The sequence below is a fragment of the Daphnia magna genome, linkage group LG7, assembly GCF_020631705.1.
Source record: "Daphnia magna isolate NIES linkage group LG7, ASM2063170v1.1, whole genome shotgun sequence".
Classification (NCBI taxonomy): domain Eukaryota; kingdom Metazoa; phylum Arthropoda; class Branchiopoda; order Diplostraca; family Daphniidae; genus Daphnia; species Daphnia magna.
Genome location: NC_059188.1, coordinates 12,730,805 through 12,749,902, shown reverse-complemented (window position 1 = coordinate 12,749,902; position 19,098 = coordinate 12,730,805). Strand labels below are relative to the sequence as shown.

The following is a 19,098-nucleotide window of genomic DNA, read 5'->3' as shown; positions in this document are numbered from 1 at the left end:
TTCGTTTCTTCTCAGACCCAGTTTTCGTCTGCTTTTCTTCGAATACAATCCCGCCGTTTATGAGATCACACGTGGAACCTGACAACAGAAAAAATGGCTAGCTTACCACAGAAAAAATTTTATCGACAGAGAGCGCACAGTAATCCGATTGCTGATCACTGTTTTGATTAGTGAGTATCTTGAAGATAAATCATCTTGACTTATTGAAAAATAATTAATGTCATGTGAAGCCCGGTCTCGCCCAATGAGATGAAATGGGAAGAGCTGTACCCTACATTTACCAATGACGATGGAATAAAAAAAAATGTCCAGTTTGCTGACATCGGCTGCGGCTATGGCGGCTTATTAAGTAGACCAATTTGTTTTGAGTCAACGTAAAAAAACTAATGATCATATTACAATTTTTACAGTTTCATTATCCACCATGTTTCCAGAGACCTTGATGTTAGGAATGGAGATACGCCTTAAAGTTTCTGAGTATGTTCAGGATCGTATTAAGGCATTAAGGATTATGCATCCTGGTGATTATGGGAATGTTGCCTGCTTAAGGAGCAATGCCATGAAGTATTTGATTTGGCCAAGTTAGCTAGAACATAGTTAATTTTGTTGCTCTAATGCTTTATAGGTATCTGCCCTGCTTTTTCAACAAAGGACAGTTGACAAAAATGTTTTTCCTTTTCCCCGATCCACACTTCAAAAAGGCAAAGCACAAGTGGCGCATAATCAATGATACTTTATTAGCTGAATATGCCTATGTGTTAGCTGAAGGAGTAAGGCTATATATGCTTTTAATGTGTCACAAATTTTAAATTTTGTTTCATTCTAGGGGTTGGTTTACACAATTACTGATGTCAAAGATCTGCATGAATGGATGGTAATGCATCTGGGTCAACATCCATTGTTTAAGAGACTGACACAGGAGGAGCTGGTTAGTTCTGTTAATTTAGAAGGTGCATTTCAGTCTTCAACTCTTATCCAATCCGTTCATGTGTTACAGGATCAAGATATTGTGGTACCAAAATTGTTCGAATCAACGGAGGAAGGGAAAAAGGTCACGCGAAATAGTGGTGACAAATTTCTCGCCGTATTCAGAAGGATTCCCGATCCATATGTACCCGAACAAGCGAATTTCTAATATATCAAAATCAGTTTGCCTGCTCTCCGGTCGTCCCTATTTTTTTCGTTTTTCCTAAAGGAATTTTAGGTTTGACAATGTTGACTTGATTTACAAAGACATAAGGGTTCGAACTGTTTCGCAGAATAGATGACCACGTTGTATACTTGTATGTATACAACGCCCATGCGCCGACAGACATTCCAAGATCAATAGTTGTTGACAAAGGGATTGGACCCACAAGGTCCACAAGGTATGTGCGGTATTTGTAAGTGACAAGCAACACTCGCAAAAGTGTATAATCAGTAAGAGGGATATGCAAGTTCGAAAAAGAATTTCATAAAAATAAACTATTTTCATTATTAACTCAAGTGAGCAAGAGATTTTTCATTTTCACAATTTATTGTTTACAGTGTTGTAATTTTCAAAGAGAAACAGAGTTGTGGCTAATGTCTTTATTGATTTATCTGTTTCATTCGATCGATGCGTCAGATAATCCTTTTCATGGCAAGAAATCATGTAACTCGCAGTTGTTTGCCGAACGTCTCTTAACTGAAAACTAAACAGACAGATGTTTGGGGAAAATTAAAATAAATATTAAAATGCGTCCTTTAAATTTCTGCTTATTAATCGTTAAATAAGGGTGAAATCCAAAACGATTAGGTACATTTAAATTTAAAATTGTACGCGTATATGGTGATGAAATATTTAATACACTTAACCCTAGTAATAGGGAAACAATGGATGTTGTAATGATCATGACGTAGCCTTGCTACGAAATGTGAGACCCTTTGATTGTAAAGAAAATTTTGATGAAATATGAGGAGAAATTTGTTGCAGGGTTTATCGATGTGAGTGATCCATATGTTTTCTGTTTATTCTCTTATAAATTTGAACAATTGACGGAGAGAAGACACTTGAATGTCTGTGTGTGGCTGACGGTTTCCTTGTTAGAATATATTCCTCCAGTCAATATTGGGACACTTGCGGATAGGGTTGGGCAATCGGCCGCTGAGCGGCGTTTTTCTATCAAACCTGCCAGCCATGTTGGCCATATTCGGCTGAGAACTGAAACCGTGCTGGTGTTCTCCGACCGCTGTCACTCTACGTCCAACGTCAAAGGAGGTTTGACATACACATAAAGAGCACTGTGGCTGGAAAAAGATTAAAGAACTCCCTGAAAGTCTTCTCGTGTTTCTTGTGAATTAGTTTGTTCTCATTGTGCAATCCTATCTGTTGGCCGCCATAGTGGGAGAAGTTGACGACTGGTCCGAGTTCGTTTGTACGTTCAAGCTCGACCGTCGAAAACAGTATCGAAAATGTCGGGCAATCAGGGAATGGAATCCCTTATTCCGCTCGTGAATAAACTGCAAGATGCCTTCACATCATTGGGGGTTCAGATGTCCCTTGATTTACCTCAAATTGCTGTTGTGGGTGGTCAAAGTGCAGGAAAAAGCTCTGTGTTGGAGAATTTTGTTGGCAGGTGGGACCATTACAGAAAAAAACACCCCTTTGTTTTCTATTTATTCATTGTTTTCCTCCTGAGCAGAGATTTCTTACCTCGAGGTTCTGGCATAGTCACTCGTCGTCCCCTTATTTTGCAGCTGATCAACTCTCCCCAAGGTATGTAATTTTATAGGTAAAGTAAATTCTTTCTGAAAGTTCATCAGAATATTTCAACAACAGAGTATGGAGAATTTCTGCACTGCAAAGGGAGGATATTCTCTGATTTCGATGAAATTCGAAAAGAGATTGAAGCAGACACTGACCGATTAACTGGTACCAATAAAGGAATTTCCAACTTGCCCATCAATTTGAGAGTGTACTCACCTCATGGTAAACAACTGTAATTTTTTACCCATTTTATTTACTAAAGTCTTCCTATTTGATCATAGTTTCCTAATTAAAATTTAAGACTTACTTCATAAGTATCACAGACTGTCACCGTTAGATAAGGAGTAATTAACTTTTTTCCATTTCAAGTCACTTGGGTAGAGGGGTAAAATTATCGCCAAGCTGTTTCCTTTGACTAAATGTCCCGACACATCACCACGCATATTTGCAGTGTACGTCCTTACAGAAGAATGCAGTTCCTTGCTCGGGATGCTTGGATCAATACCTCCTGCCCGCTGCCAGAGATTGGCACCATAGAAAAAGAAAATAGGAACCCCCTCTTTTTCACCCATCTTTCCTCGACCACATTTCCCTGATTTTTACATCGTCGATCATTCTCACTTTTGTAGCCAAAGACCCGCCTCATCACCCCCTTCCGGAAAGCTCCCTACTGCGAGTTGATCGACAGACTAAATAGTTAAGAGTAATTAGATTGGGGACCACCTAGGCCGAAGCCTCCCATGGATTGGACATATGTACGAATGGATAGCCCAACTAGCATTTCAAACAGCCACCGAGAAAGTAATATTTGATACAGTGAAATTTTCGTTCCTGGAAAAAAATGGAATCCTCTGTGTTTCCCGTCTCGAGGGCATACGCGGTTTTGTATGTGTCGTGCGTGAAGGAAGCTCTCAGCTGCGGGAGGATCGAGGCTGGCCTGATCGATACGCTTGTTTGCCTCTCAAAAGAAAGAATGAAAAAAGAAATAGCGCTGGTATTTCTTTTCTGCGCAATACCGAAAGGAAATATTTCTTTTTGTGTGTATTGTTTTTTTTAGATGTTTCTGTACTTGCTCATCACACTGCACTTCCGATGTGATTGGTGGCCATATTGTATTCGTATACAGCTAGAAAGCCTTTAAAATTCGCATAACTTTTACTTCTTTTAGCGCCATTGATAATCAATAGAGGCTTCTGGTCGCTATTAACCTCTAGACTCTAGAGGCTAAGAAAAGAACGTTAACGATGAAGGAAAAATACTAGAAGGATAAGACTAAAAAGAAACTTTTTCCCCCCTCTCGAACATGTCTTATCTAGGCCGGTTAGTGTAACGAATATTTGATCTGGTAAACTAACCTCTTGAGGCATCGCAGTTTGAGGCCGCTCCTTGCTCAATAAAATAATAAAAGAATGCCATTGACCGCGATGCTCTACCGACCGCATCTTTTCCCGAGTGTTTTTAAAATAATGTAATGTCCAGTAAAGAAACGAATAACAACTCACGACTGTTGCGTATAGTGCTGAACATCACCCTGATCGACTTGCCCGGTCTTACCAAGATCGCAGTGGGCGATCAGCCGCTCGACATCGAAGCCCAAATTCGCGATATGATTTTTCAATTCATCACTAAGGAGACTTGCCTCATCTTGGCTGTCACTCCTGCCAATATTGATTTGGCCAATTCGGACGCTTTGAAACTGGCCAAAGAAGTGGATCCTGATGGTATTTTAATTGCGAAATTGTTTGCACGACGAAACATGGCAGCTTTTTGAAATCCCGCTCCTTTTGTAGGCTAATTCTGTTGTGTTTACGTAACGATAGTGGCTGATTATCGCATCGCATGTTGTAAATATTTATTATTTTGTTTCCCGCAATTTTTTTTTTTTTTTTATCTCGTTTAGTTCTTAATTTGACCCTGATTGATTTGCCTGGCTTAACGAAAATTGCTGTCGGTGACCAACCACCTGATATTGAAATGCAGATCCGTAGCATGATTCTGACCTTTATCAGTAAATCTAGTTGTCTCGTTTTGGCCGTTACCCCTGCCAACATTGATTTGGCCAATTCGGATGCTTTGAAATTGGCAAAGGAAGTCGATCCTGCAGGTACGGTTTAAAACGCAGCTCTTTGCACTTCTTTTAAATGTCAACCCTCTCGCACTTTAAGCTTGTGAACGTGAGTCGCTTCCTGATTCGTTGTTATATTGCATGTGTTTCTCGTCTCAACTTTTTTTTTTTATGTATTTCCTTTGACTTTTCGATCCCGAAAGAAAATCGTGCCTGGGAGCTATCTCTACCGAAAGCTTTTTATTTTATTTTCCAAACTTTCAACCCAATTTCCATGGCACCGTTTTCTTGATGGTTTCTCTTACTTCCATGCCAACTTCCGTAAAGGATTGCACTATCGATCGGCTCGGTGAATGTTTCCACCAGAGGGATTCGCTTTGAACCGATCGATTGCCCTGGAGGTCCCTCCTTATTTTGCTTTTGAAAAAAAAAAAAAATGCTTGTTAAAAAATGGGTTTGCTAATAGCGTCGTTATCGTACAGGTTTACGAACCATTGGTGTAATCACCAAGTTGGATTTGATGGACGAAGGAACGGATGCTCGTGACATCTTGGAGAACAAGCTGCTGCCTTTACGGCGCGGTTATGTCGGTGTAGTCAACCGCAGCCAAAAGGATATCGATGGACGCAAAGACATCAAAGTGGCTGTGGCGGCTGAACGCAAATTCTTCCTTGGCCATCCATCTTATCGCCATATGGCCGAGAGAATGGGAACCCCCTACCTGCAACGCGTTCTCAATCAGCAACTCACCAACCATATTCGTGAAACTTTGCCGGGATTAAGAGATCGTCTCCAGGTCTTTATATTATGGGCTACTGTTGTAGCAGCTAATGAATGAAATGACGCGTTGCTAACGTCGTTCTCCTGTTCTCTTTTCACACTGGGCCATGTAGAAACAATTGCTGAGCATGGAGAAGGAAGTGGAGCAGTTCAAAAATTTTCGGCCAGATGATCCCAGCATCAAAACCAAAGCTATGCTTCAGTAAGCCCGCAATGAATACGTGTTTACTCTGCCAAGGTGTTAGCGTGAACGTTGCAACATTTCAGGATGATCCAGCGGCTACAGTCGGATTTCGAGCGAGCTATCGAAGGTTCCGGTACGGCTAACATTAACACGGAGGAATTATCTGGTGGTGCCAAGATCAGCCGCTTGTTCCACGAGCGTTTCCCCTATGAAATTGTCATGATGAAGTATGACGAGAAGAAATTGCGTCGTGAAATCGCGTTGGCCATTCGCAACATTCACGGTATTCGCGTTGGCCTCTTCACGCCCGACCTCGCCTTTGAGTCCATCGTTAAGAAGCAGATTTCCCTACTCAAAGAACCTTCCCTCAAGTGTATCGATTTGGTCGTCACCGAGCTGACGAACGTCGTCCGCTTCTGCACCGCAGAGGTTAGAATAAACGTTCAGATTTTTTTTTTTTTTTTTCCTTAGAGAAACGCAGTTGTTTTGTTTTTTTGAGGGCCTAGGAAGCCGGCCAATGCCTCGATATTAACGACCTTTTATATCCCGGACAAACAGATGAACCGTTATCCTCGACTGCGTGAGGAAGCCGAGCGTATCATCACCACACAAATTCGCGAATGCGAGCAACGATGCAAGGACCAGATCAGCTTCCTCAACGATTGCGAGCTGGCCTACATGAACACCAACCACGAGGACTTTATTGGATTCGCCAAGTATAAAAATTCGATTTTCATTTTTAATTAAATTTGATAGTGAGTTGATGAGCTATAGATCAGCTGGTACTTCCTTTGCATTAAAATCCTATAGGTCTTTCTTAAAAGCGTCTTTTATTTTTTATTTTTTGTTAACTTCTTTTTTTGTTTTGTTTTTTTTGTTGCTTTCTTTCTATTAAAATCGACAACAGCTTTAGAAGACTGCACTTGTATTTCCTTTCTGTGTACCAGAAATTTGTTTACCAGTTCTATTTTTGTGCCTTTCACTTTGTTTATTTATTTTTATTTGTTTAAGTTCTTCTCACCATCTTCCAATTATTTCTTTTTCTTCTCTCGATAAATGTTTTGTGATTGTTCTGACGACTTTTACTTTGGCTTTGATGCGTTGGCAGAGCGGAGAACAACTCCATGACACGGTACGTGATGCCAGTTGACGACTGCTCTAAAAAAAAATTATTTTCAATTTTGTTTTCTTTACTTTTTCATTTTGGTTTTTCTTTGCTGACATTTCAATTCACCTAGCTGCTCTGCCTTCGCATTCCTCTTTCTTTTCCATTTAAAGCTTATCTTCTAACGACAGCCAACGCGCTTTAATTAGCGTCATTGCTGTGTTGTTTTCCTAGCAGACAGTGACGTTTGTACTAATGGAAAACGCCTTTTGTTAAGTTTTTAGTGTTGTCAATGATTCGGTCTGTTTTCTCTTTTTAAGTAGTTTTTGATTTTTTCTTTTTTTCACTAACATTAGAAATGTTTTCCGTAACTGGTTGTTAAATTCCCCTCCTCTCTGGCTACTTGTAGCCTTGATAGACGAATTGGCTCGATCGTTTTTTTGTTTTTTTTTTATGTCACGAACGTATTGGATTTTTTTCTAATAGCGCCCAGCAGTCTTCTGAGAATGCCAGCAATACCGGACGAAAGCTGGGCAATCAAGTCATCCGCAAAGGCTACATGTCCATCTCCAATTTGGGGATCATGAAAGGCGGCTCACGGGATTACTGGTTCGTTTTGAGCTCGGAGACCCTGTCGTGGTACAAGGACGACGAGGTATTTATCATTGTGTTAATGTTTAAGTACGTTGAACGCTATCGGTGTGATTAATCGTTACAGGAAAAAGATAAAAAGTACATGCTGAACTTGGATGGTTTGAAGCTGCGTGATATTGAGCAAGGATTCATGTCTCGTCGTCATGCCATCGGTCTGTTCAATAAAGACGGTCGTAACGTGTACAAGGTACGAAACGTTAAACAGACTGCTCTTTGGATTTTCTTGTGTTCAATTCGGATACATTGGTTTCCGCAGGATTACAAACAGCTAGAAGTGAGTTGCGAGACCCAAGACGATGTCGAAACCTGGAAGGCGTCGTTCTTGCGTGCAGGTGTCTACCCTGAAAAACTATCTGATACCACCAACGGTGAAGAAACTGGAGATCGTGAGAATTCCGTATCGATGGACCCCCAACTCGAGCGACAGGTAGATTTTGCGTTCAACATCTAATAGAATGTTCTATATCTACTTTTGTTTTGTGTGTGTGTGCGGGTTAGGTTGAAACTATTCGCAATTTGGTTGATTCGTATATGAAAATCGCCACCAAGACGACGAGAGATTTGGTGCCTAAGACGATCATGCACTTGATGATCAACCACACCAAGAATTTCATTATGACTGAGTTGCTGGCCAACCTTTACGCTACGGGTGACACGGTAATTTTGATGACATTCTTTTTAATTAGTCGTCGACTTTAGTTCTCTCTTATTATCTTTGGATGTTGCAGAATAATATGATGGAAGAGAGCGCAGAAGAGGCCGTTAAACGGGAGGAGATGCTTCGAATTTACCATGCCTGTAAAGAGGCCCTGAAGATTATCGGTGACGTGTCGATGGCCACCGTTTCGACGCCCGTTCCACCACCCGTGAGGGGTGGCAACGACGACTACTTTAGGTCTGGACCTGATAATTCCAGGTTCATTATACAACAACAAAAAGCAAACTGCCTTAAAAAAAAAAAACTCTTTCTCTACATCTCTTTCACTCTTTGCGCCGAATTTTGGCTCGAGTTCAATGTCGCACCCATTTAATTATTTTTTTGAAACGTATCCAATTTCGGGTCGATTTACCCTTCCGGTTGGATAGATTTCACGCCGAATCGGACCTTTTCTTTCTTATTTATTTTCCACATCTTTCATTCAGATTTTGATCTTCGAAACTGCAACTCAAAGTCCATTTTTGATTTATAGTATTGGCCAGCGAGTATCGCCTCCGTCTCCAGGCGGTCCTAATCGTCGCCCAATGAGCGGTGTTGCTTCGGCTCCTGCTCCTGGACCGACTTCTTCAGTCAGCCGAGCTCCACCAGCTCCTCCTGCAGCTGGTCGTCCTGCACCGGCCGTGCCCAATCGACCAGGAGATGCGACAGGCAGAGCCCCACCGGCCCCACCTTCACGCCCCGGAGCAGGAACTGGCCTCCCTCCGCCACTAGTGCCAACGTAAGTCTCACATTTCCAATTTTTTTTTGTTTTTCCTCGTAATAATTATGAATAATTGAATATAAGCCAAAGTAGTACTACTATTAAGCCGTAACTTAAGTCATTCGAGTGTTTCTCTTTGCAAACTCGTTCTTACTCATCCGGAATAATTCATTTTGAATGTTTCTGGGTTCACAAAAAAAGAGAAGCCAAAAAGAGAAATGCTCAGAAGTAATTGGACACGTGCGCCTTAGTGGTGAAAAGGGTGTTTGGTGTAGTTGTGTGTCTGCTTTAACTGAGCGTGAATTATTAATTCATTTGCGTCTCTTGGCTTGGAAATTAGAAAAGCTTATTTGTGACTAACCATGAAGCCAAAGTGTGTGTGTGTGCATTCACGAACTGGGAAATTTTTTCTTTAAATGGGTCTCTAGTCTTTAAAGTAAACCACAAAAGAAACTTGTCCCTAAAAGATTAGCAAAACAAAATTGAGCGCCACCAATATCCGTGTTGGTTTTTTTGTTTTTGTTCTGTTTTGTCTCTGTTTTTTTATGGATGGATATTTGCAGCCGGCGCACGTAGAAAGCGAACAAAAAAGAAACGAGAGTGAACAAAAAAGATTCTCCCCTTCCCCCCGTATTTCATGTATCTCCTCCCTCACACGCTAGAAAGATCCTTCTTCATCATCCAGTCACACACACACACACATGCGCGTGCACGCTCTGAAACCAGAGCAGAAAGAAAGAAAGAGAAAAGTGGACAACGTAGATCAAAATTTGGTTTAACTCTTGTAATTGAAATTTATTGGCCATGTCCCTCTTTCTTTCTTTTGTTTCGTTGAATTCCGCCGGATGATTTAGCTTCCCCTACTAAACAAGAAAAAACAAAACAAAAACTTATGTTTATACATTCGATCTATGTACGTCCTCTGTTTTGTTTTCCCTTTTCGTCGAAGCATTTGAAATTTGTTTGTTTTTGTTTCATAAAAAAAAAATTTATTATCCACGAATCCAATACTTGTGCGTTTGTGTGTGTGTAAAAAAAATGTGAAACCAAAACAAAAAAAAAAAAAATCCTGAAACACAACCAACAACCCATAAAAAAAAACAGGCGAGGAGTAGGAGGAGGATCCCAGCAGCCCGGCATCGTCATACCGCAGCGCGTCCAGCAAGCCGTAGTCAACGCCGCCGTGAATGAAATGGTCGGCGCCGTTGGAAAGCAGTTTAAATTTAACTAAATAATTTAAAAAGAATCTCTTTCACACACAAAAACGAATCTTTCTTGTTATTACCTCACCTCCCTACCTACCACAAACTACTGAAACATTCCGTTATTATTTCATCTCTTCTTCCGGAAATCTGAGAATTTTGTTGTGTCAATTCTAAATTCCGGTTTGAAACGGAAAACAAAAATGAAGGAGAAAGATGTTTCAGTTTCATCGCTGCCTCCCCCACACACGTTTGCTCTTGTGTTTTCTACCTGTCTTTATAGAAAAGAAAATGTTCACCACATAACTGTAGTCGAATAGCACTACGTCGTTGTGTCGTTATTGTTGTTCACCAATCGCGTCGCTTTCTATCCAGTGGCCTGTTAGGAAAATCATTGGGACAAAACGCGGACTTTTACCCCGAGCCCTTAAAAAAATAAGAGAATCTTTTTAGCTACAGGCCATGTTTATCCCTCCTTGTTAAAGAAGAAAAACACAAAACCTTTACCTTCTTTCGAAAAAAAAAAAACCCTAATAATAATTTGATGTGGTTTAAGCTAAATTGATTAGTTTTTGCTTGGGATACGATTCCGTTGAAGAAGAAAAAAGTTGTTTGTTACTTAGATCATCTTTCCCTCTTTCCTTGGCTCTTGGTTTCTTTTTAAAGCACTTGCCAGTTTGTTTATTGCGTCATTTTCCTTAATGATATACATACAAGAAAATTATGTCCATTTATCCACATTGATGTTTGTCTTTGGAAATGTTTTTTTTTTTTTTCCTTGTGCCGACACGCTACACTAAAAACTGTTCGTAGTCCAGTTGAATAGTACACGGAAGTGTGTGTTACAGTATCAGATTGATGTTCAGTACTGGAAAGTTTTAAAACAAAAAGGGCTAGCTAATAGAACAGAGTTACGACGCCTACCCCAATCATCACCGCCACTACACCCATTCCTGTTCCCCCGAAAACTTTTGTACAGTAGTGTTAGTCTTTTTATTATTTTTATTATTTTAAAATCGGATGAATTGATTCTCTTCATTTTTACAGAAGGAAAACGAAAAATTGAAAGCAATTCCGACTTTGGTTTCCTTGTTTCCAGAATCTCTTTTTCTGTTCTTTTTTTTTCTCTATACATATTATAGGAGGGGGGGGGGGATTGTGTAAGTGTTGTGTGCGCGTGTTTTTGAGATGCTTGCCCACCCACAAAAACAAACAAGAACAAACATTGTGTTTTCCTCCCAATTTACCATCATCGTTTCCATTTAACCTGAATCTCTCCCCGAGCTAAACTCTTGAATCCATTTACAGAATACAATTTGTTGAAAGTTCACCTGAAATAAAAACTACGACCGCTTTATACAGAGTTTGCTTGATAACGGTGGTCTTCACATTTTTCTTATTTTATTCGTCTTTTTTTTCTTTCTGACTAACCAGTATTTTTTATTTATTTATTTTTGCTTGTTTTTGCTTGGTAGTTGATTTTTAGATTGTAATTTTTAAAGCTACTTATTTACATTATTTTATAGGTTATTTTCATTTCTCTCTAGTTTGACTCGTTTCTTTATTTATTTTTGGTTTTTGTGTTTATTTACTCTTCCTGGATTCCGTTTAGGAGACCCATGCCGAGCGTTCCGCCGCGGCTACAGGATCGTCCTCAGGTTCCCGGCCGACCTTACTATCACTAGTCTCGCCCGCTTTTCTTCAGTTTTGTTATTTGAAACATTCAGCGGGACAAACCCCTCCCTTTAGCTCTAATTATGCAAACCAAACACTTTGTGCCCTAATCTGTATAGAAACCAAGTACATAACTGTCTAATGAACACGAGGGAATAAGAAAATATTAAGCACAGGCACAAAACGACATGAATTCCAAGTCATTCATGATTGTTCCCCCTTTTTTTTTATCGCTGTTTTTCATTTGTCCCATCGGGTAAATCCTGAAATCGATGTCAAAGAAACTAACCGACAACCAAACAAAAAATAGAAATTTAATTATCAATTTAAGATAATTACGTTTTTGTTTTCCACGTATGACCAAATAAAAATTGACGCGTTTCTTTAATACGGTTCAAGGTTCCATACTAAATGTGCAAGCACATTCCAGTCAGATCCTTCCATTCTTGTATAATGAGTTGATTCTTACAATCTTCCCTTGTGTAAATCGTTGATTGACGTGCAGAAGAAAACATTGTTAAAACTAGGAGACAGTTCGTCAGTTTGTTACCTTGCTAAATGTTTTATCATTTTCTTTTTTTTTTTATTTGGGGCTGAATCGCCTGATGGAATGGTATATACAGGGTTTGACTGGAACAGTGTGTTGTTGTATCCGTTCCAAGCTAAAAACGACGCCTACAGCTCCTGTCGTAACATCGTTTTCACAACATGTTTGTTTTTTTAAATAAAAGCACCACAGTTATGTTCATCGTCTTCCTTCGTCCAACCTAAAATTCAAAACAAACGAGACAACCAAAATAATTACTAACGTTTAAAAGTAACCCAGTGTGTTCCTTTCTAATAGTAATTTGATGATTGCTTAGTTAATTAATCATCTCCGTCGTCGTCTATTATTTTTCGTTGTATAGTTTGGCAATGTTCTTTCTCCTTTTACTTTCCCCTCTTTTGCTATTTACCAATACATTTCAGTTTCGTGAGCGTTGCCTTATTCTTTCACGGTTCGTGCATAAACACTTCGTGTCGTCACGAGTTGTCTTGTTGACTTTCTGCATCACCATGGCGATGAGTTTGTACAGTATATGCTGGAACTCTTGACGGAAACTATTATTGAGCCTATGTACACAAGTGTCATAAACTTTTTGTTTTCCTGCTACGCAGTTTTACAAATATGCTGGCGTTCGTCTAATAATTTTTATCCCAAACTATCCCCACCACTTGCAACGAAGATAAGGCCGTACGTTTTATGAGCTTGATAAGTAGATGGTAATAAACAATTATGAAAGGGTCACCTAGAAATTACCGGCCGAGAAAGTGGCGCCATTTATTGAGTACAATAAAAGTTTCATTTTGAGCAACGAGCATTGCACAACAACACTGCGACCAGTACGTCGATAGCGACATTGCAAATTCGAGGGTTTTCCCGACCTAGTTGAACGATTTTATTTGGGTTTACCAGTAAAGCACATAACGAAATGTCTGAATAATCAGAAAAAAAGGCTGAAATTAATTATAAAGTATACCGTGGTAAATTTCATCGACGAAAATAAATTTTCTTTTATTATTGCAAACCGTGAAACGTTGGATTCGTGAAGGCCATGTGCCAAGTTTTTGCACTCAAATTTGTAACGACGCCTTGCTTATTGGAGCGAGAAAAATGGGGTTGTTAAAGTTTCCAAATCACAACTTCCTTCCTGAGAAAAGATTGTAAAAAGAAAAGAAAAGGAAATTGTTTTTCCCCCTCCTCAAGGAAAAAAAGTTTGCATGTTTGACGCTAGTGTCGCAGTCGTCGTAGTGGTCATGGCCTACAGGCATATATTTTAACGTCAGTTGTTTTCTGACATACAAGTGAGTAGGACCTGCAGTTGTTGGTGTCAGTTTTCCGATAACGTTTTGGCCAAAACAGTCCAAACAAGGACTGGGATTAAACTCAAGTGCAGACAACAAACAACGAGGTTGAAAAATTCTCTATTTATCTGAACTTGACAGTGGTATTTGAAATAAAGTTTGTGTGAATTTTTTCAATTAGACATTTCCAACGGTCCGTGCCCGGCTCAACTTTACAGACTTTTGGGCTATCTCCAGCTCAATTAATTATTCCCTTCTGCTGCTGTTGCTTGCCGTGCATAGTCTGGTCTCGCTTGTTGAGTGATGAGTAATCGTTGTTGATCAACTTGGGATTCCACACGAGTACAAGTGCACCACTACATCCGCTATGTCTAAAGTTGGTACGTACGAACGTTCTAAATAAGATCCCGCGAGACGAGTCATGAAAAGACAGAATGACAAAAAGTATACCAGTTGCAACTTGTATTCCCACTCCTCCTTGGGCTATTCACACACAAACTTCTCTGTTTCCTTTTGTGTTATTCCCCAGAAAAGGGAATGAAGCAAGTCGCCATTATTTCGACTCAATGGAATGCTGTCAGTTTTACGGCTCGCAACAAGAGCATCCTGATTTCTTTAGGGAAATGGACGTTCCCTTTAGTTTTAAATTTTAGATTGGTTGTCCTTTTTCTGAGGAAAAGGAGCAACGTTCCCTTTTACAGCCAAAGGGAAGAGAAACGGAAATGACGGAATTCGTTAGATTTTGGAATACTTTCACCAGCAGTGGGAAACATTCCGTTCTTCCCATTTATTTTTAACGATTTCCAAAAGACCATTTTAGGGTTTTTTTTTTGTGCTGATTTCACCAGATCGCTCCCAGCAGCGATGCACTAATTGGAACCGCATTTTCTTGTTCTTGCAAGAAAAGTGGGTGGGGACTTTCATCAAGTTACATGGTCCTTGGGTTTTGGGGAGTTTTTATATACACAGCCGATCGATACAATCCCAACAGCATCGTCTAATCCTTCCCTGTTGGCGAGTTATAATCTGGAAACTGATGCCAATATCTTGTTATCATTTTTTACCAAGAACTTTTTAATATGAAATTTTAAATATCTCGTTCTAGATGTCGGATCAGAGATGGTTCATCGGGGACCTGTCAAAAACCGATCCTGTACAGACGTTTTCTGTCTCATCATCTTTATTGCTTTCCTCGTTGGTTGGGGCATCATTGGCTTCTACGGTAAGAGTTGAATTGACTTTAAATGAATTTTAAACTAATCGCTAAAGAAAGTCCTATCGGGTCCCTCTGTAATCCACCCACATTGTGGGGACGGGACGCGTGGTTTTGAATTGTTATTCGTTGCTGTTTTTTTCTGATTATCATAAAAATAGAGGCGTGATCGATATTTTCTTTTTGGTTGCTAGGATTCACTCTGGGGGATCCGCAGCGGCTTCTCCATCCAACGGATAGCAATGGACGGATATGTGGCGTCGACGAGACACTGAAGGATAAACCGTATTTGTTCTATTTTGATCTGACTCGCTGCGCCGATCCGTCTGTCTTAATTAAAGGATGTTCCACGCCGCAGGTCTGAAAAAAGTGACTTTCGTCACAATTACTTGCCCATTAATGACTATTGATTTTTCTCCGATCGTGCAGATTTGCGTCAAGAAGTGCCCCACGGAAAACTTTTTGGCTATAGCTGCAGCCGCCCAAATTGGAGAAGCCCTAACCAAAACCAAATTAATATGCAAAGAAAATGTCACAGTTAGCCAAATGAGCGTCAAAGAGCTCGTAGATAAAGGACACTGTGCCAGCTACTATCTCCAGAGTGAACCGAGTAAGTCCCACGCTAGTATAACCATCTTCCTTTTATTCTGAATAGGCAGTCAAACGACCGGATTGTTTTTGTTATTGAAACTCCTTCTCCTAAAAAACCTCCTATGTAAAAATAGTTGCTGGGCACTGTTTGCCAAGCTTGTCGGCCAGTTTAAAAGCAGCCCATGCCAAAATTCAAAAGCCATTTGGCACGAAACAACAGGAAGATATGGTAGAGCGCGCTGTGGCTCTTCTTGATGTTACAAAGGTTTGCCGTAGATTCATTCGTCCATACGTGGATAGCTTTGGCGGCCTACACTCTCTCTTTTAACTCACTATACTAATTCCCAATTTTCTGAACCCTTTATTCTCGAAGTTTGTCAGTGCTTCCTGAAATTAGCTATGAAATCATTTTTTTTTTTTTTTACGACGACCGACTTGCCGATCAATTTATAACTAGCAAACGCCTAAGCGTACATTACTTGTTTGTGCTTTTGACATGGCTTTTCTTCTAACCTAGACTTTTTTTTCCCCCTTTAACCATTACGTTCCATTTTGACAGTAACCAGCAGATGTATTCCTTCACTTATCAACATGTCAGACTCTGTAATCTTCTCAAATCCCATTACCCGACAAGTCGAGGTGCCAATCGAAGAAATAGTCAACGGTACCATAGGCTTAGCACAGCTTTTGAATGCTGGACAGGTAAAGACGCTGCTATCAGGCTTATTAATTATGTATATTATTTTTTTAATTTGCACCGCTTTTTGTTTCACGTCCTGTGCTGTTCTTCTTGTCCTGGCACTGTTTTCTTTTTTTGAATCAGTAACTTGTTCTTCTGTACGCTTTAATTTTATTCTTTTTCACGCAGACGTTTGACCGCATTTTCCAAGACTACTCTGAGACTTGGTGGATTATACTAATTGGACTGGCCATTTCTATGTTAATATCTCTTTTCTGGATTGTCCTGATGAGATTCGTTGCTGGTCCGATGGTTTGGCTGTCAATTATCGGCATTTTAGCTCTGCAAGGAGTCGGTAAATTCTTTGCATATCAAACGATTTTGAATTTTCATCTGAGGTTCAATGCAAAATAACATTTTACAGGTTTCTGGTATTGTTTTATGCGCTACACTGAGCTAAAAGATTTGCCTGGGGCCAATAATCAAACTCTAGCACAAATTGCATTCACTACCAATCTGGGAACATATTTGGAATTGAGAGAAACTTGGCTGGCCTTTCTTATTATTCTGGGCATTTCTATGGCAGTGATCGTCTTAATGCTCATCTTTTTACGTAATCGTATCCGCATCGCTATCGCCCTCATCGGCCATGCCAGCAAGTACGGTTGAATTGAATCTAAATTATTTCTGTTGATTAAATTCTTCCATTTTTTATGGCTTTTAAGGGCTGTTGGTAGTATTATGAGCACTCTGCTCTTCCCTATATTTCCATGGGTGTTCCAGGTCCTCGTCATCGGTTATTTTGCTGCTGTGGCTCTTTACGCAGCCTCCATAGGCAAATCCACTTTCAAAGTAGTGGGTCCCGACAATATGACGAACATCGATTGCAGTTGCACTTCAGTGATTGTAAGCATTAATCAAGTCATTTTTGGAAGTCACTGAAATGATTTGAGCGTTTCTTTACGTAGGATTCAGTAGGGACTTGCATTCCGCTCGGATTCGAGCAAATATGTGGCAGTCAATGCCCTGGATCCACCTGTAGATTCTTCGAAACGGGTGGCAATTACTACGTAACCGTCTTGCAAATCTACAATCTATTTGGCCTATTTTGGGGATTGTTTTTCGTCTCCGCATTAGCCGAAATTGTGTTGGCCGGTGCCTTTGCCTCTTGGTACTGGGCATTCAACAAACCTCGTGACGTACCAGCCTATCCGTTGACCAACAGCCTCTTCAGGGCTATTTTGTAAGATCACCTTTTTCCCAAGTCGAAATTTCTGAATCACTTAAACTAACTTGAAAACATTTGCCTTATACAGTTACCATTTAGGTACTGTCGCCTTTGGCTCTCTGATTATCGCCATTATCCGTTCGATCCGCGTCTTGCTGGAATACCTGGACAGGAAAGTACGCGAATATTCGGACACTTGTTGCAGCCGATCCATGATGTGCTTGTGCAAATGCTGTTTCTGGTATTGAAATTTTAAAAAATTCATAATTTGTGAATGTTTTAAATTTAATTTGACTAAACAAATCATTCCAGGATGCTAGAAACGTTTATGAAATTCGTTAATCGCAACGCTTTCGTCTTATGTGCAGTAAACGGAACGAGTTTCTGTCAATCCGCATCAGATGCGTTTTCGCTTCTTTTGCGTAACGTTGCGCGCGTCGCCGTGCTGGACAAGGTGACGGATTTCCTCCTTTTTCTCGGTCGATTGGTTATCGTCACAGCGATGGGCATTCTGTCCTTCTACGTCTTCACAAACCGGATTCATTACATCAATGAATACATACCGCCAACCAATTACTACATGGTTCCAATTATCACTACCGTACTGGGGGCTTATTTCATTTCCGGTCTATTTTTCAGCGTCTATTCCATGGCCATTGACACCATCTTCCTCTGCTTCCGTAAGCCATCCAACCATTTCTTTTCTTTCTTTTTTTTATAATTTTCAATGGTTTGTTAATTAATTTGTTTTACAGTTCAAGACACGGAAATTAACGATGGATCCCCCGAGAAACCTTTTTACATGTCCCAAGAATTAATGGAAATCCTAGGGAAGAAGAACAAACTGTAAAGCTATGCTGGGCCATGTTTGCTTTCTTGTTATCTCCGTTTTCTTTTTAAATTCAAGCTGCACATGAATCTTTGGACGCGTCGAAAAGGTCCGAGTAACTTCGTTGTGTCCATTGGGAGGAATGCTGATGTTGGCACATTTCTCTTGCCTTATTACATTGTTGGTCATATCTTATCCTCATTTATATAAATCTAAAAGTGAGTGAATCGTTTAACTTCTACCATTTCATATTGCCATTCGCATTTCGCGCATTACCCGGAGTGCCATACTGTCATGTTGGCAAAAAACCGATGTGTAAACAAAAACTTTTTTTGTTTGTTTTGTTTTTCTCACATACCCTTTTTTAATAAAGTTAAATTTCGCATAAACGCTCGCAGTTTCCTGGGATTCTATACAAATGTATTATCTTCATTTCCTGCTGGAATTCTTGTTTAGATGACTTATCATGGCTGCCATAGGTATCGAATACAATAGCTTCGTGACGGTCCCGCTCTGTGCAGGATTTCTTTAGCTTCATTAATGTGTTATGCATTTTGCTTTTTTTTGTTGAAAGTTGATGATTTTGCGTGGCTGAGATATCATAAGGCAACGTCACATTTCTCTAAAAATCCTCAGTGACACAGAGATTGTGAAGCAATGAAAGTCAGATTTCAATTTTGTTGAATGTTTTTAGTGCAACTAGATGGCTCTCTACAAGAAACCCTGTAATGTAAGCAGTAGGCCCTGAGCTTTCTCGTAAAGAAAGACGTCAGTTTATTCGTAACCTGACATCAGACAGACACGGAGCGCTTGCTTACAGGCTTGTTAAACTTCTTTGTTTTTTCTGCTCAATTCGAAAAGCAATGACATTGGGAAGTAAGGAAATGGTTTGTGTGAACGTGA

General features: G+C 40.0%; 3 protein-coding genes and 1 long non-coding RNA gene across 14 annotated transcripts; 3 read left to right on the top strand and 1 right to left on the bottom strand.

The window, feature by feature from the left end:
* The first annotated feature begins 9 nt into the window (after window positions 1-9).
* On the top strand, window positions 10-1,160 carry LOC116928145 (tRNA (guanine-N(7)-)-methyltransferase). Its single transcript, XM_032935248.2, has 6 exons — window positions 10-170; window positions 231-349; window positions 411-564; window positions 626-770; window positions 827-928; window positions 998-1,160. Exons 1-6 carry the CDS (start codon window positions 94-96, stop codon window positions 1,133-1,135), a joined length of 735 nt encoding a protein of 244 aa, XP_032791139.1. The 5' UTR covers window positions 10-93; the 3' UTR covers window positions 1,136-1,160.
* A 985-nt stretch (window positions 1,161-2,145) lies between these two features.
* LOC116928140 (dynamin) lies at window positions 2,146-12,788 on the top strand. Of its 10 annotated transcripts, XR_006649899.1 has the most exons (17): window positions 2,148-2,597; window positions 2,664-2,737; window positions 2,801-2,950; window positions 4,629-4,832; window positions 5,276-5,589; window positions 5,687-5,775; window positions 5,841-6,186; window positions 6,316-6,473; window positions 6,866-6,889; window positions 7,349-7,517; window positions 7,581-7,703; window positions 7,773-7,943; window positions 8,015-8,173; window positions 8,245-8,432; window positions 8,707-8,952; window positions 10,039-10,284; window positions 10,366-11,466. XR_006649899.1 is itself a non-coding variant. In XM_032935242.2 (16 exons), the coding sequence occupies exons 1-16, from the start codon at window positions 2,434-2,436 to the stop codon at window positions 11,819-11,821; spliced, it is 2,652 nt and encodes an 883-aa protein (XP_032791133.1). In that variant the 5' UTR covers window positions 2,146-2,433; the 3' UTR covers window positions 11,822-12,788. The 10 variants fall into 10 exon arrangements, 9 of the variants coding, with proteins under 9 accessions (XP_032791133.1, XP_045033391.1, XP_032791129.1 ...); XM_032935242.2 differs by lacking the exons at window positions 4,629-4,832; window positions 10,039-10,284; window positions 10,366-11,466 and adding exons at window positions 4,246-4,449; window positions 11,749-12,788 and having other exon boundaries at window positions 2,146-2,597; XM_045177456.1 differs by lacking the exon at window positions 4,629-4,832 and adding an exon at window positions 4,246-4,449 and having other exon boundaries at window positions 2,146-2,597; window positions 10,039-11,466.
* LOC116928149 lies at window positions 10,889-13,524 on the bottom strand. The gene is made up of 3 exons (XR_004396977.2): window positions 13,380-13,524; window positions 13,100-13,286; window positions 10,889-12,577 (listed from the first exon to the last, which is right to left on the bottom strand). It is a non-coding gene; the product is annotated as an uncharacterized LOC116928149 (long non-coding RNA).
* Window positions 13,525-13,601: 77 nt separating this feature from the next.
* On the top strand, window positions 13,602-18,732 carry LOC116928143 (choline transporter-like protein 2). Of its 2 annotated transcripts, none has more exons than XM_032935245.2 (13): window positions 13,602-13,762; window positions 13,837-14,035; window positions 14,761-14,877; window positions 15,063-15,226; window positions 15,298-15,478; window positions 16,019-16,161; window positions 16,328-16,493; window positions 16,563-16,797; window positions 16,864-17,044; window positions 17,107-17,381; window positions 17,455-17,607; window positions 17,679-18,046; window positions 18,122-18,732. In XM_032935245.2, exons 2-13 carry the CDS (start codon window positions 14,023-14,025, stop codon window positions 18,214-18,216), a joined length of 2,091 nt encoding a protein of 696 aa, XP_032791136.2. In that variant the 5' UTR covers window positions 13,602-13,762; window positions 13,837-14,022; the 3' UTR covers window positions 18,217-18,732. The 2 variants fall into 2 exon arrangements, with proteins under 2 accessions (XP_032791136.2, XP_045033395.1); XM_045177460.1 differs by lacking the exon at window positions 16,019-16,161 and adding an exon at window positions 15,594-15,724.
* Window positions 18,733-19,098: the final 366 nt, after the last annotated feature.

Bases quoted from the DNA above. Each gene is read 5' to 3' on its own strand.
- LOC116928143 (XM_032935245.2), top strand. The intron at 14,878-15,062 runs GTAAGAGTTGAA...TTTGGTTGCTAG, and splicing joins GGGCATCATTGGCTTCTACG to GATTCACTCTGGGGGATCCG. The intron at 15,227-15,297 runs GTCTGAAAAAAG...CCGATCGTGCAG, and splicing joins AAGGATGTTCCACGCCGCAG to ATTTGCGTCAAGAAGTGCCC.
- LOC116928140 (XM_045177456.1), top strand. From the start codon at position 2,434: ATGTCGGGCAATCAGGGAATGGAATCCCTTATTCCGCTCGTGAATAAA. The intron at 6,890-7,348 runs GTACGTGATGCC...TTTTTCTAATAG, and splicing joins GAGAACAACTCCATGACACG to CGCCCAGCAGTCTTCTGAGA. The intron at 8,174-8,244 runs GTAATTTTGATG...TGGATGTTGCAG, and splicing joins TTTACGCTACGGGTGACACG to AATAATATGATGGAAGAGAG.
- LOC116928145 (XM_032935248.2), top strand. From the start codon at position 94: ATGGCTAGCTTACCACAGAAAAAATTTTATCGACAGAGAGCGCACAGT. The intron at 171-230 runs GTGAGTATCTTG...TGTCATGTGAAG, and splicing joins GCTGATCACTGTTTTGATTA to CCCGGTCTCGCCCAATGAGA. The intron at 929-997 runs GTTAGTTCTGTT...CATGTGTTACAG, and splicing joins GACTGACACAGGAGGAGCTG to GATCAAGATATTGTGGTACC.